General features: G+C 40.0%; 1 protein-coding gene across 1 annotated transcript in view; it reads left to right on the top strand.

The window, feature by feature from the left end:
• The first annotated feature begins 5,237 nt into the window (after positions 1-5,237).
• LOC145415349 (uncharacterized) overlaps positions 5,238-16,995 on the top strand; it is a 185,705-nt gene continuing 173,947 nt past the window's right edge. Inside the window, exon 1 of the mRNA XM_080284638.1 lies at positions 5,238-5,379. Within this exon, the coding sequence (XP_080140764.1) occupies positions 5,238-5,379 (142 nt within the window). The remainder of the gene's footprint in view (positions 5,380-16,995) is intronic.

Consider the following 16,995-nt stretch of genomic DNA (forward strand, 5'->3'; position numbering starts at 1 on the left):
TACCATGCACTGTAAATTGCATATTCAACTTCACACAGAAATACTGCCAGTGCTAGGTTATCCATAAGTGTGTGTGTCAGGAAGTAATTGGTTTAATAAATAATTATATACAGTATATATATATATTTGCTTACTGATTTAATTCTCTAAATACAGTTTTGCATGTGGCTTCATAATGCTTGCTGGCCACCACCCAATGTGGGGAGGTGGAAGTAGGGGGGCCTCCTAAATAGCCTTTGCCTCCCCCCAGGGAAAATTGAAATGACGCCCCTGAGCTTTACCGCCTTGAAAATGGCTGATATCTTTTGTATTTTTTTCTGAATAATTCCAGACGAGTTATCTCGTGTGAAGGAAGCACTAGTCATGTCCAAAGGCTAAAGGTCTGATAAAATCTAGCAAGCCATAAACAACGATTTGAATTTGATCCAGACGATCAAAGTGGCCACAAATAATTCTCATCGTCTAAGGGTTAAGGACGTAAGAAATTAACTGAATAGTGTCAGGTAATGTGAAGGTAGACTGCGAGGTAGAAGGACGTAAACTAAGAGGCAAAGAGAGAGAGAGAGAGAGAGAGAGAGAACAAGGAGTTAGCAAATGAAACACGCAAAGGGCAATGCTTAGCTTGGTGATAAGTATTTGGGAATAATATAATTACACACTTCAGAAATGCGAGAGTGAAAGGTGGCAGAATAATTTTATTGTTGATAGACATTATATATTATTGCCTCTCCGACTGAAGGGTATTGTTTGATCACTTCGCAGCAAGGCAGCATGGCAACGGCATTTGTAGAATAGAGATATATATATATATATATATATATATATATATATATATATATATATATATATATATATATATATAACTAATGTCCAATCCACAAACACCAAAAGGCGTCATCAGAATAAGCGGGGAACTTATTGAAGAAGTCGAAGAGTACAATTACTTGGGACAAATACTATAATTAACGAAAGATAATGATGGCGGAATAAAAAGACGCATTACAGTTGGATGGAAAGCTTTCGGGAAACATAGAGACATTATGAAAAGTAGCTTGCCAGATTGTATGACACGAAAAGTATATAACGAATATATAAGTCCATCCATGATGTATGGTTGTGAGACCTGGAAACTGACAAAATCGAAGGAAAATACATTAATCCTTTCTCAGAGAGCAACGGAAAGGTCAGTGTTGGTAATATCTTCAAGAAACAGGAAAAGATCAACTTGGGTGAGAGAGCAGATTGAAGTCAAAGATATTACGGAAGTTATAAAAGAACAGAAATTGAGGTGGGCAGGCCATGCGGCAAGAATAAGGGATAACCGATAGAGCAAGAGGCTGACTGACTGGACACCCAAGGGATTGTAAGCGTAGCAGAAAAAGGCCAGACAGGAGGTGGAGAGATGAGATAGAGAAATTTGCAGGGAAAACGTGGCAAAGATTAGCTCAGTCAAGGAATTCATGAAGAAGGTCGGGGGAGGCCTTTGTTCAGCAGTGGCCGTGTAAAGGATGATATATATATATATATATATATATATATATATATATATATATATATATATATATATGACACTCACACAGGTGAAGAGTGCTGTGACGCGGCTGAAAAATGGGAAAGCAGCTGGGGCTGATGAGATGTATACAGAGATGCTTAGGTGTAGTGGAGAGAGTGGAATGAAGTGCTTGTTGGCGATACGTAAGAAGGCATGGAGAGTGAAACTGTGCCTGCAGACTGGAAAAAGGCTGTGATTGTACCCCTATACAAAAAAATAAAGGTGAGCGAAGTAAGTGCAAGAAATTTCGTGGCATAAGTTTATTGAGTGTGGTAAGGAAGGTATATGGAAGAATTATTATAGAAAAAGTAAGAGAGATGTCAGAAGTCCTAATGAGTGATGAACAGGGTTGCTTTAGGAGTGGCAGAGGATATGTGGATCAAGTATTTGCAGTGAGACAGATAGCAGAGAAGGCTTTGGTGAAGGACCATAAGGTGTTTATGGCATTCATGGATCTGGAAAATGCATACAACAAAGTAGACAGAGAGAGCCTGTGGAAAGTTTTGCGCATGTATGGTGTAGATGGTAAGCTGCTAGGTGCCGTCAAGAGTTTTTATGATGGTAGGTAGCATTTGTAAGGGTTAATGGCCATCCAAGTGAATGGTTCACGATCGGTGTCGGAGTGCAACAGGGTTGTGTGATGACCCCATGGTTGTTCAATATATATATATATATATATATATATATATATATATATATATATAGATAGATAGATAGATAGATAGATAGATATAGATAGACAGATAGATAGAGATAGATATAGATAGATAGATAGATAGATATGGATGGGGTGATGAAAGAAGTAAAAACACGAATAATGGACAAAGGGATGGAGTTGATAAAGAACTGTGATGGATAGAACATCTCAAAGTTGTTGTATGATGCTGATGCAGTACTGCTTGCAAGTACCGGACAAGGACTTGGTAGGCTAGTGGAGAGTTTTGCTGATGTCTGTGAGCGTCGTGCCTTGAGAGTAAATGTAGAGAAGAGTAAGGTGATGGTTATTGAGAGAGAAGATGACTTCCAGTGTGATGTCACAGTGAATGGAGAGAGACTGGAATTGGTGAGAGAGCTCAAATACTTGGGTACAGTGAGAGAAAAGAGAGGAAAATGTGCAAAAGAAGCTGAATGTAGAGTGACACAACGAAGAAAAGTAAGTGCTTCAATGAAGTCCTTGATAAGAAACAGAGGCTTGAGTGTTGCAGCTGCACGAGGCTTAAGTGAGGGAGCGTTAGTGCCAACGTTAACATATGGGTGTGAGACTATGGTGTAGCATGAAAATGAAAAGCCAAGAGTTAGAGCAGTGGAGATGGGACTCCTGAGGAATGTATGTGGAGTACAGAGGGTGGATAGGATATGAAGTAATGTGATTCGTGAAAGGTGTGGAGGAGGAAGTCGGTGGACACAAGAATCGAAGAGAGTGTCCTGAGACGGTATGGTCATGTGGAAAGAATGGATAACAATAGAGTGGTGAAAAAGGTATACCTGAGCGAATTTGAAGGAGGGAAGGGGTGAGGCAGGCCATGGAGAAGGTGGAGAGATATGGTGGATGAGTGTTTGAAGAAGAGAGGTTTAGAAGTCGGTGAGGCTAGAGAACTGACAAGAGATCAAGCTGGCTGGATGAACGTTGTGAGGAGAAGTGCATGATCAGGATTTTGGCACCCCTCGTGAGCATGGCAGCATTTGGATTGACTCAACTGGATACATTTGTGTGAAGCTGCAGAATGTGGTGAATGTTTTTGGCGTATCCGGTAGAGCCAGGATTCCGGGGGCTTGAATGATGAGTGAATGGAAGTGTGGCCTGTTTTGATTGGGCAAGTTTGTGCTGTCTGGACATTGCTACTCCTCACCCTGCCCTTGGGTGGGAAAGGAGTTCCAGATGATGATGATAATGATGATGATTATATATATATATATATATATATATATATATATATATATATATATGTATATATATATGTATATATATATATATATATATATATATATATATATATATATATATATATACATATATATATATATATGAGGTGCTACCCAAAAGCTCCAGTAATTTGAACAGAGGGAGCCAACCGTTTGCAGCTTTCCCTTTTGCTGCTAGAAGGAGTCAGCAGCACCACTTGTGGAGGTACCATGCGAGAAGGGGGCTAGTGTACCAGTTGTCCAGGTGCAAGACGTGACCACAATGAAGGTACTACTCAATCATGGTCCTACACTCCAATCTTCTGTTATGTCTGTTTGCGTGCTGGTGTACAAGACCATGTCGTGCACATAACCAGTCTTACAGTCACACATAACGAAGATCAAGGACCCAAAACCGTGTGTCTTGCTGGGTATGACTGGCAAAAAGAAATATTGCCTCTCCACAACAAGAGACTTTCTTCTATGACCAGGTCTCTGTAAGGATAGAAGGATGAGCGGAACTTTTCCTGCAGTCGATCAAATACCATCTTTATTCTCCTCATTCTATCATTGTCATTAGCATTAGCAGGGTCCTCAGCATCGTAAAAGTGGAGGCAGCTCAGATTTTGTTGAAATATATGACGACCAATTACCTTGGCAAAGAAATGTGTTGATCATGGGGTCCATAGACCAGAATGCCAGAATTTGGTTTTTCCTTACAATACCCATCAAGAGATCCAGGGCAAGAAAGAGGAACATGTTACCTGTGGTTACTGGGTAGTCACACTGGAGTGTGTGCTTGTTGTTCCTTCAAGCTAGCTTTCGCGGTGATGCCTGCTAACAAAAGTGTTGGTCTGCTCCACAATTCACTCCACAAACTCCCCACTGAAGTATAGGTGGAAGAAATCAAGCCTGGTGGAACCTGCATGGAGGCCAGGTGCTATACATCCAGACCGCCACCCTTTGTGAAGCAGTGAATGATGGGAGTGAAATCACTACCATCTTCCCAGTCCCATGCCACACCACAGTCTCCATCCTTGTCTCCATTGTCGCCTTTGTCAGGGTGGGGAGGAGAGGGTGGTGGGAGTGGTTGGGGAGGTGGAGAGCGGCTCCTTCCCCACTCGCTTTCCTCCTCTTCCTCTCCCTTCCCTTCCCTTTCCCATCCCTTTGCTTCCTTTCCCCACATCACGGGGCTGTGGGGAGGAAGTGCGGAAAGCCTGCTGGGGAAAGAGTTGCTGGGGTGCGGCTGCTTCCCACCTGCTTGCTCTCCAGGTGCATCATGTGGTCACCCAGGAACTGCCTCCCTGTCACCACCGCTTTCCCTTTCACTACCATGTCCGCCCCACTACTCGCACCTTCCCCAGACAGAGTACTAAGCCCATACCATATTTTTCTCCTCGTCGCCCCTTCAGTTCCCCACAGTGAAATCTTCTCCTCCACAACCTCGAGGGAACACCATGACCTACGGCTCCATTCTCGTCCTTGTCAGACCATTCGTCCACAGGCTGGAGAGAGGTGTGTCCACGTGGCTGGGGTGCAGGCAGGCCTTCCCTGGCCCTATGGTACCTTACATACTGCACCTTCCTTGGTGATGGTACCTCCTCATCACTGCTGCTTGTTTCATCCTTCAGCACCACATAATCTTTGTCCTCCACATCATCATCGATTGGGGAATCACTCTTGCCTGTGAAGGCATCAAGGGCAGCTTGAATTTCGTCGTCGGAGAGACTGCAATGCAATACATCTTTATTGTGTCACTGCTAACTGGTGATTGGCCGAGACAATGGCGTGCTGGGGTCATGTGGGGTCAGGGAGTGTCGCTGCCTGGTGGCAGGTAGAGGAAGGTCTCTCACATAAGCTTCAAAAAGCACCCATGAAACTTGAAAATGTGCTAATGACGGACCTCCCAATTTCAGGACGTACCAGTACGTCGTTGGGTCTCAGTGTGAAAAAGTTGTGACGTACCCATATGTCGACAGGATGCGACGGGTTAATAATTTCATCCCTGTAACGGAGACCGTGTATGTTGATTTTTGAGGCAGAAATTGAAAAGGAAATGTAATACGAATTAAAATAATCAATTCGCTAAGCTAAATAGGAATGCTTAATTGAGCCAAATTTGCACATGAAAATAGGGATTATATAAATATATATATATAAGTATACACAGAAATAAATTATATATATATATATATATATATATATATATATATATATATATATATATATTTATACACACACACGAATGGATAGAAAAATATAGATAAGTTAGCTTTCATTAGTATTGTTTTTACAAGTTACATTGTAACTAAATGCATCAAACAAGAAACTACAATACGCTACATATCTTACCTTCTGTGGGTGTCCAAGTGAGCAGTTGAAGGGAATTTCGATTTAATTATTTTTGATGAACTCTTATGAGGAATTATATATCATATAACACTTCACTTATATATACGAGAAAGACTTTTATTTACCACCTCTTCCATTCCATCATTATCATCATGCCCTCAAACCTCTCCTGCCTTTTTTCCTATTTGCCGTCTTCACAACTAGTTCATACTCTCCCGTTCTCATCAAGCTTCCCTTATAAACCTTTTTCCAGATATGTCAGTGAAGGATACATGGGGGAAGGTTCCCTGGACACAGAACACTCGTTATGAGGCATTTGCTTTTTTCCTGCAACACATGTTTTAGAAATTCTAGAATGAGTAACGACAGTACATGTTTGACATATTCTGATGCATGAATTTTACCTTGCAGATGAAACATTGCTTCTTTTTGTTGTAAAATGACTTTTGATAATACCTGACAGACGTTAATGGTTATAAAAAAAAGGAAAAAAGGACACTCATATCACCAAACAATCGAGCTGCCGCTACATGAGTCTTGCTTTGATGATAAGCTACACAGCCTTCCCAGTATCAGTGTTACATAGTGCACAAATATTCACTCACACTTCATCCACCCAGTACATACCCACACAAAAGGAGGCAAAGTCGTTCACTTTAACGTCCGGAATTTGGAGTCGAAGCAAGCACAAAGGCTAATCCATTAAAAATATTATTCCCTGATACTTTTTCGTAGTTTATTGAGACGGGCTTGTTCTGAGGGAACCGCAACTTATACAGGAAAAACAATACTAGTCTTGCAACGAACAGCATATTTATTATGTCCAGACGTTTCAGCATATTCATCTATGTCAAATTCAGTGGATCTAAAAGATAAAAAATAATAATAATGACCTGTAAGGTATTTAAAATCCTAAAAGAACTATTTGAGCATGAGCTCATCATACTTACATAAAAAATAGAAAACACAGTGTTAAATTACAGGGGGGAATTTCTTATGTGTAAATTTAATTTTTAATGATATGGACAAAGTCATGGGTATCAGTAAAAAAATTATTCAAGAACCTGATTTCTGTTTTTGTTAAGGACTGCTATGTTATATTTAATAACGAGGTGTATAAACAGATAGACGGTTACATGGCTATGGGCTCGCCTCTGGGTCCGACTATGGCTAATGTTTTTCCCCGCTTTTGGGAGAAGAATGGCTGGATAATTGTCCTGCATACTTTAAACCCATCCTTTATCGTAGATATGTGGATGACACCCTGCTTATATTTCAGGATGAAAGCCATGCTCCACTTTTTTAACCCGTCATGTCCCGAGCTATTTCGCACCTCTCACACCCCCCAATCCCAAGGTATTTTCGAAAAAAATTTTTTGGCTAAAACCTCCGCTTTTGGTGAGAAACATCGAAAATTCATAGAGAAATCGCTCACCTGAGGTTTAAAATAGTCGATCCAGGTACAAGTACCTCCTTACCTGACTGGGTTTTCTAACAGGCTGGCACCAAAGAAAACGAGTTCTATGGGAGGGTAACTATTTCACACCTCTCATAAAAAGTATTTATTTTTTTACTTGGTACAAATTTATATGTAGCACAAGAGTATATTGGTTTTCAAACAGTAATATAGGCATTATAAGCATTGTTTCACTCACTAACTCATCACCATACCTGACCTTCTTTTGCCACATTACCTGATCATTATTTCTGACTGTTTCTTCCTCTAATGCTATGTAAATTTTGTCCTACACATTGTCATCGATTGGGGAATCACTCTGGCCCTGAATGTCTTTACTGGCAAGGTCACTGGTAACAGGTGAATTGAGACAATGGCGTGAAGGGGGAGGGGGAGGTTATGCGGTATAAGGCATTGTCCCTGCTTGGCATCTTGTAGAGGAATAGAGGAAGGTGTCCCGTGTATGCATACGAAAATCACGCGTGCAAATTGAAAATTGTGCAAATTAGGGACAATTGCACGACGTACCAGTACGTCGCCGGGACTGGCAAATGCAAAATGTTGCAACATACCCATACGTCGATGAGATGGGGCGGGTTAAACTACCTAAATAAATTACATCAGAATATAACATTTACCATGGAATGTGAAGTTAAAGGTAAACTCCTTTTCTTGTTTTATTGATACAGAAGTTAAATGGCACTTTGGTTATGTCTGTATATCGTAAGCCTACTTTCTTGGGTTTGGGTACTAGCTTTTTTAGTTACTGTCCATTTATTTTTAAGGTCAATGCAATTAGAACACTTTTGTATAGAGCTTTTAACCTAACTTCTACCTACAACCTATTCCATAAGGAGGTTACATTATTGAGGATTTTTTTTGCTAACAATGGTTTCAGCACTGCTCTTTTTGATAACTGCGTTAAAAAATTCTTAGCCAAAATTTACAATCCAAAGCAACCTGTATGTACAGTGAGTAAGGAGGAAATGTATCTTCCTTTACCTTTTCTTGATAGTGTATCAGAAAAGATAGAGAGGGCTCTGAAATATAACTTTTCTATTTTCTATCCTCAAATAAAGTTCCGATTTGTTCATAAGAATGATCTTAAGATTCAATCATTTTTTCATTATAAAGACTGATTATTGACTGCACTCCGCTCATCAGTCGTTTATGAATATAAGTGCCTTAGTTGCCATGCAGGGTATATTGGAAGCACAATACGAGCTTTCAAGCTAAGGGTTGACGAGCATAGGTCAGTCAAGCAGGTCAGGTCTCCTGTGAGCGACACTCCTCATTCAGCTGTAAGGTAACATTCATATCATTGTAATACTTTTGTTGATCCAAAGAATTTATGTATAATAGACTCATGTACTAGTAAGAATCTAAGAATACTAGAATCCATTCATGTTTATAAACGAAAACCGGACCTAAACAAGTGTCTGCTGTTCCTCTGAATATTTTGAGCAGTTAAGTCCTCACTGTAATTTAACACTACGTTTTCTGCTTTTTATGTAAGTACGATGAGCTTCTTACAACACCAAGAGTTTTAGGTGGAGGTCTGAGCCTTGTGAATGTTGATGGTGAAGAGTGGAATCTGAACCAGATGCTGTTTGCAGATGATACTGCACTGCTGGCTGATTCAGAGGAGAGATTGAGACAGTTGGTAAAGGAGTTTGGAAGGGTGTGTGAAAGGAGGAAATTGAAAGTAAATGAGAATAAGAGTAAAGTGATGAAGTGTACGAGGTTGGTAGATGGTAGGGGGATGAATATAGTTTTGAATGGCGAGTTGGTTGAGGAGGTAGAGTGTTTTAAATATCTAGGGTCACATGTTGCTGTGGATGAAAGAATAGAAGCAGAAATGAAGTTTAGAATAAATGAAGTAGGAAAGGTGCTGGGAGGAATGAAAAAAGTGTTTAGATGTCGTTCGCTTAGAATGGATGTAAAGAGAAGGCTGTATGAGGGTGTTGTGGTACCGACTGCATTATATGGGGCTGAAACATGGAATATGTGCGTAGCAGAGAGGAAAAGTTTGAATGTAATGGAGATGAGATGTCTGAGGAGTATGTGTGGAGTGACCCGTATGAATCGAAAAGTGAATGATGAAGTGGGAAGGAGAACTGGAGTTGTTCGGGAGATGGCTGGTAGAGTTGAGCAGAGGGTGTTGCGATGGCTTGGGCATATGGAGAGAATGGATAATGAGCGATTGGTGAAAAAGATAACTAGATCTGATGTGAGAGGTGTAAGGCTGAGAGGAAGACCATGAATAGGATGGATGAACAGCGTGAAGAGAGCGCTGGATGCGAGAGGGATGTCTGTTGAGCAAGGAAGAGTGGCTGTGTGTGACAGAAATAAATGGAGAGAAATTGTGAATGATTAAGTGATGATGCAGCCCTGAGGGGATATTCTCCCGCATTTGGTCTGATCAGCTATTTCAGGTCAGGTGTGGGTAAGGGGATGAGTTTGTTATGATGTGGCAGGGGTAATCCAGCTGTGCTGTCGGGCCCTGCTGCGGATGTCACTGATTGCATTGCGCAGTTGACCCTTGTGCGGTGTGGTGCGGTGAGGATCTGTCCGTTCTCCCCTTTGAGGCTAAGATGCGAATGAATGTGTTTGAATGGATGAGTAAATGGGGAGTGTGTCGTCCTGTCTCGGCTACCTCCCTTTCCTTGGGGGAAGCAGCCTAGGTATATAGATAGATAGACGATGAGCTCATGCTCAATTAGTTCTTTTAGGATTTTAAATGCCTTACAGGTCTTTTTTTTTTTTTTTTTTTTATCTTTTTAGATCCACTGAAGATGACATAGATGAATATGTCGAAACTTCTGGACATAATAAATATGCTGTTCGTTGCAACACTGATATTGCTTTTCATAATTTATTTTTACCATTAATCTTATGGTGTCTGAGTTCAGTATATTCAGGCAATACCCTAAAACTAGAAGGAAACGGGGAGTTACAAAACAGGCGTAATTTTTAGAATGTCTTTAATTTTGAAAATATTGTAAATACCCTAATGAATAGCTTTTAAAAATTATGTAACAATATCATGTTTATATTAAACTGATTGTGGTTAATATATAAAAACACGTATCAGTTCCTGAGTGTGAACTTTTACCATCCTGTCGTAAGTTTATAACACCAAACCAATCCTTAAGAAACTGACTGACGGGAAATCATTTAAAACGAATTCACAAGAAAACTATGATTTCTTCTTCGCAGCGCAAACAGGTTTCGAAAATATTGTCTACCGATTCTTTTACCTGCTCATTTTCCAAGAACTCTACCCCACAGTAAATCACCACATTTTCCCATCTGCCTTCCCCAGTTACTTTGTCACATTTAGCCTATCTTTTGCCTCTTCCGTCTGTGTCCACTACCCACTCTAACCATCTTTAAGTCCCTTTAAACCGAGAATATATTTTCCTGTTGTATTCCCGCTGCCTCGAGACTATCCAACTTAAGAGACATAGTAGTGAAGGAAGGCTATAAATAGTCTCTCCAGTTTGAAAAGTCTCTCCGTATCTTAATCAAATTTCTGGTGGCAGCATGAATGAACCGAACCTTCCATCTCCTCTTTTTCTTTTCCCTCTTCTTTTCCTTCTGAATTGCCCCGTCCACGCCTCCTCTCCCGCTCTCCCTGTGTGTGCAACGTTCTTTGTCCCCTCACCATTTCTATTTCTTCTCATCTTTCTCACGCAGCCTCATATATTCCTCATTCCTTGTTCCTGTACCACCATCAACAACCCACCCCTTGTCTAACTACCTACATTGTAAATATTGTACATTCCTAAGTGATTTGGAAAGGGAATTCTTAGTCTTCACACTAGCAAAAAGTAACCTGATTCAGCGGGAACAAAATACAAATATCAGCGTACTGTGCATACATTAGGTATGAACCATAACGCTTTAAAAACAGCTTCATAAATTTGACAAAACTACTTCTTTGAGTGTCTTCTTATACAACATGGTGTTATATAATGAGTAATCTAAATAACCTGTTCGAACTTACGGTTATATCTACTTCCGAGCTAAGTCTACTAATGCCAAGTCTGTTTACTTTCCTCAGGGCGCAGGGAGGCGTGGCTGGTGTGTGACGTCAGTTGGCTTAAGTAACAGAAAATGTACAAAAGGGCAGACTCAAATTAAACATTTATGAGAAGGGAAGAAGTGCGGATTCGTTTAACCGTATAACATAGCAGTAGGTTCCCTCACACCCTTACGCCTTCCCTCACACCCCATACCTTCCCTCACACATTTCAGTCCCTTCCCTCACTTTGGACTGAAAATGTGTCATGATCTGGAGAGCGTAGCATACATCCACTCACCAGCACGGTCAGGCATCAACTGAACTTGCGTTTCGTGCAAGCTGACGTCACTCCGATGCTCCACCCTGCGCCAGCTTGGACCCATTTTAAGTGGAAGTGATCCGACTTGGTATTAGTAGACTTAGCTTCCGAGACTTTCTGAAACCAACTAACCTGCGCCCACCACAACTTTCGCCCAGTCTCTTATAGGTTTTGAAATATGCAATTAAAGCTTCATAAAGAGCAGAAGAGAGCGATGAGCTAATCTGCTATGGTTCCAATCCAAAAGAGGGCCAGACATTTTTCTGTCATGTAATTGCTGCCAGCAACATCATATTTACTCCTATGGCTTAAATGATTGCGTCTACTGTAGTCTAGTCTCAGGCCAGCCTTTGCTCCAAAAGAGTACTAAAGGACTGGCTGTTATCATTTGATCGTACTGAATATATACTTTAGCTACCGCGTATAGAACTTGTGTTATTGTGGTATGTCTCTAGTCATGTGGAAGATCAGGTAGTCTCAATGCTGTTTAGATTACTTGTTAAAACTGCTTCAAAGAAACTTGGATTATTATACAGTCCGTAACTTCTTCACTGACAAGCAGTTAGGTAGCTATAATTTATAAAAGTCATGTGCGCTCTCAGCTGGAATATGGCTCATCCTTGTGGAATGGATGTGAATAGGTAGAACAAAAACAACTTTATAAAATTCAGAACAAGGCTTATAGAATTACTAATAACCCTACCATTACAAATGAACTATCTTCCCTTCAAGTAAGAAGGAATGTTGCCTCCCTTGCATTATTTTATAGAAACTCGTATGGCAAATGCTCTAACAAAATTGCATCCATTGTGCCACCTCTCCATGCCTTCTCCCACGCTATGCGGGCGTTTGGTAACACTAATGAATGGTCTGTCACACTGCCATATTGCAGAACTTCCGTTAATCAGAATTCTTTCATTCCTCGAACTGCCGTTCAGGGAATAAAAGAATTTCTTTGGAACTCGCTTCCCCAAATTGGTTTCCTCCCAAAATTCAACCTATGGCTGTTCAAGGCCAACTCTTACAGATTTTATTTATGAATGGAGGGCACTTGCATACTGGTGTATGGATTTTTTAATTAATTTATTTTTCCTACCTCTGTTCTGTTATTTAAAAATAACCAAATTTGATTCCTCAAGATGTTTTCGCCAATACCTGAGATCGATCTAAGGTAGTTTCGGTCAAATGTCCACTATTCTACCACTTGGCCATCATCTATCCCCTGTGTCTACTCCAGACCTTCCTCTTTCACTCTCCCCACACATACACCCTCCAAATCATCTGTTCTGTAATCCATCACTCTCCCTCACTTGTCAACTCCACTCAAGCCGTCCCCTTACCTCCGGCATCTAACGACTCACACGCCTTTCCCTCAGTCCTCACACACAAACACACACACACACACACACACACACACACAAACACACACACACACACTTTATCTATCCCCGCTACTCCTGCATTTTCTTTCCACAAGCCCCATCCCTCTCACTCTTTTTCTTCTCTCCCTATACGTGCACCTACTTCTTCCCCCTGTCCCTGTTCTCCTCCCTTTGTCGTCCCCTGCCCTTTGTATCTGTTGCCTCGAAAACCCTTGTCCTCCTTCCTTCCTCTTACTCCTGTTCCTTCTTTTTGAACACACTCCTAGTCCCCCCCCTCCGCCATTCCCCATACCTCTACACCTACCCCTTCTACCCGCATCTTCCCTCTACCCCCTATTCCCTACCTCAGACACACACCTTTCATATCACGGATCCCTTTTCCTCCCCTGTTGTTCCCTCACTTACCCTCCTCTCCCCTACTCACCTGGTGTAGTGTGGACAGCTGGGGAACTTACAGGGAAGGAGTGCTATTTCCCCTTCGCTACAGAACACCTCTGTCACCGTGTTGTTTTCCAGGTTCGTCTCTGGGAGCACCATTCTGACCTCTACTTCGTCCTCTTCTTCTTCTCCTCTCCCTCCTCTCTCTCATTACTTCCTCTTCAGCCTCCTCTCTCCTTCTTCATCTTCCACTCTACTCCATTCGTTTTGTTGCACAGCTGTGTTTTGAACCAATGGAACCCTTGCTGCTGAAAAGTGTTCTCTCTCTCCTGGTCTCCTCTGCACGAACAACCGCTCCTAGGTTAGAAAATGGGCGTTTCAGTGTACAAAGAAAGTATGAAAGATTAAAATTGACCCCTAAGAAAGTAACACAAAAGAATTTCCATGATCAAGCTCAATTAATTTCGCGATGTCAGACAGAATACTCTTGATTTCCTGGAGTTCATAAGTAGGGGGAAAACAAAGTATTAAAGTCTCTGAGTTTTCCTTCTGCACACACACACACACACACACACACACACACACACACACACACACACACACACACACACACACACACACACACAGTCATTTAACTATTAAAACAATAAGATGGACTGAAAAGCTATGAAAGCCTATGGATACTTATCTACTGCATTTGTAAGTTGGATTAAAAAATACGTGAGAGTGTTCTTCCCTAATTGTTCTTACCTAATTGTATCTTTACAGGAATGAGTCAAGCTCGCACTGTCCGGTGTCTTAAACCATATTTATCGTACATATCCTTAAATTTGTGAATTGTTTTGGCACACACTATTTCATTCGGTAGTGCATTCCATTGATCAATTGCTCTATTTGGGAAACTAAATTTCCTTACGTCTTTATCACCTCTCCTTATGCAATTTTTTGCAGTGTCCTCCTGCTGATGCTTCCCCATACGTTAAGTAATCATTTATGTCTATTTTCTCCTTCCCTGATATGCATTTATATAGCATAATCATGTCACCTCTTTTCCTGTAGTGTTGGTAGATTCAGTTTATTTAGTCTTTCTTCATAGCTTAGATCCCTTAAGCTTGGTACCCATCTTGTAGCGGCCCTTTGAACTTTTTCAATCTTGTCTATGTGTTTTTTGAGATGAGGACTCCAGACTACTGATGCATACTCCAGGGTTGGTCTGATGAATGATGTTATTATCTTTCTTAGCATGTCTTCATTTATGTATGTAAACGCTATTCTCATATTGGCAAGCAGTGTATACATGTTCCGTACCTTCTCACTGATGTGGTCAGCCGGAGATAGTCTGTTATTGACAATCACACATAGGTCCTTCTCTCTTTCTGATGTGTGTAGGGTTTTATTTCCTAACATATAATCCCAATCAGGTCTTTTTCCACTTTTACCAAACTTGATTACATGACACTTGTCCACATTGAATTCCATTTGCCATGTATTACTCCATTCATGAAGTTTATTTAATTCTTCTTGTAGCTCTTTACAAGAGTCTGTGTTAGTAATTCTCCTTTGTATTTTTGCATCATCTGCAAACATATTTAGATAGCTTTCATTTCCAGTGTTACTGTCTATATCATTTATATACACTAAAAACATGATTGGTGCCAGCACTGAGCCCTGTGGTACTCCACTAGTCACTTCTTTCCATGATGAGTAATTTCCCCTTAGTACTGTTCTCATTTTTCTTTTCATGAGAAAATCTTGCATCCAACAATACAGTTTGCCTCGAATTCCTCCTTGATGGTACAGTTTCCATAAAAGTCTTTGGTGTGGTACTGTGTCAAATGCTTTCTTGAAATCTAAATAGATACTGTCCACCCATCCTTCTCTTTCCTGTAATGTGTCTGTTACTCTGTCATAGTAGCTCAACAGATTAGTAACACATGATTTTCCTTTTCTGAAACCAAACTGTCTTTCTGTTATCATATTGTGTTCTTCTAGATGATTTACCCAAGCTTTTCTTATAAGCTTTTCTAATACCTTGCTTACAACACTGGTTAGTGATACTGGTCGGTAGTTAAGTGGATTTTGTCTATTCCCTTTCTTGAATAAGGGAACAATGTTTGCTTTCTTCCAAATATCAGGTAGTTTACCTTGACTCAAGGATTTCTTGAAAATTAAAAATAATGGTTTACTTAACTCCTTTGCACATTCACATAGCACCCAACATGAAATTTCATCAGGACCATTTGCTTTTCCTTTGTCTAATTTACTTAGCTCCTCCTGTATTTCTTTTTCTGATGTTTGTATATCTGGTAGTATGTGTGATGCATGTTCCACATAATCCCTCTCAAAATTTTTCCTCTGTAAAAACTGATTGGAAATTCTTGTTTAGTGCTTCACAAATATCCTTCTCTTGTGTATAGGTGATTCCATCGTCCGTAATGGATTGTATTTTATCTTTTACTTTGGTTTTGCTTCTGATGTAGCTGTAAAATAGTTTTGGTTGATCACTACTTTTATTTATGATATCCTCTTCAAACTGTTTTTGGGCTTCCCTCCTTATTCTTGTATAATCGTTTCTTGCCTGTTTGTAATTATTATATGCCCTTTCACTATTGTGTCTTCTGTATCTATTCCACAACAAATCTCTCTCCCTTTTTTTTTTTTTACATTCTGTATTGAACCATTTCTTTATTGTCTTCTGTGCTTCTTTGTGCTGTGGGATGTACTTCTGGACACCTATTTCATAAAGTTCACAGAATTTTTCATATATAGCATTTAAATCTTGTCCTCTATGCTCCTTTTCCCAATCAATTTCTAAGAAGTACTTCTTTAGGTCATGATACTTTTTTTTATAGTTTAGGCTCTTTTTGTAACTTTCATTGCTGTTATCTATGTCATATGCAATCCTGAAGTTGCAATTCAGTTAGTTCAGTATATTTTGTGAATGGAGGGTGATAAAACAAAAATATAATGCCTAGTAAATATTAGATCTAGCATGAAATTACATGAAGTATCATTTTCTTTTTCTGGTGTTGCATTAGGGAAAACTCTTGCACAACGAATTACATTCCAACAGCTTTCTTGGCTACTAGAGTATTCTTTACTGGTGTTATAAATGATGCCAGTATAATAAAGCGTCCTATTTTCATTGATGTAGTAAATTTTGCTCTGAATTGTACTCTCGTATGGTCCTCATATTCATTTTTCCATGTGTTTAACTCCATCATGTACACACACACACACACACACACACACACACACACACTACTATATATACTTGTATTTATTTACAAGATATATATATATATATATATATATATATATATATATATATATATATATTTTTTTTTTTTCATGTCTCACATGTCACCACATTACCTCTAAGTCTATAATGAATAGTAGAGCTGTCTCATCTGGTGTACTGGCATTAGTATTTTTACATGTCCTCTTTAGATCATAATCTGATTTTATGAAATTCAAATTTAAGATGTTCCTGCCTGTAGTCGATCAGTGTCATTAGGACTCCGCCTTACCCTTCAGTCACACAGGCTATGGTGCAAGTTACCAACGAGTACGAACCAAATCTGAAGAATCCAGAACTATACGGAATTCTCACTGCATTTCACGCCT

Source organism: Coenobita brevimanus, chromosome 13 (assembly GCF_032717465.1).
Source record: "Coenobita brevimanus isolate Jiangsu-jjx chromosome 13, ASM3271746v2, whole genome shotgun sequence".
Taxonomy (NCBI): Eukaryota; Metazoa; Arthropoda; class Malacostraca; order Decapoda; family Coenobitidae; genus Coenobita; species Coenobita brevimanus.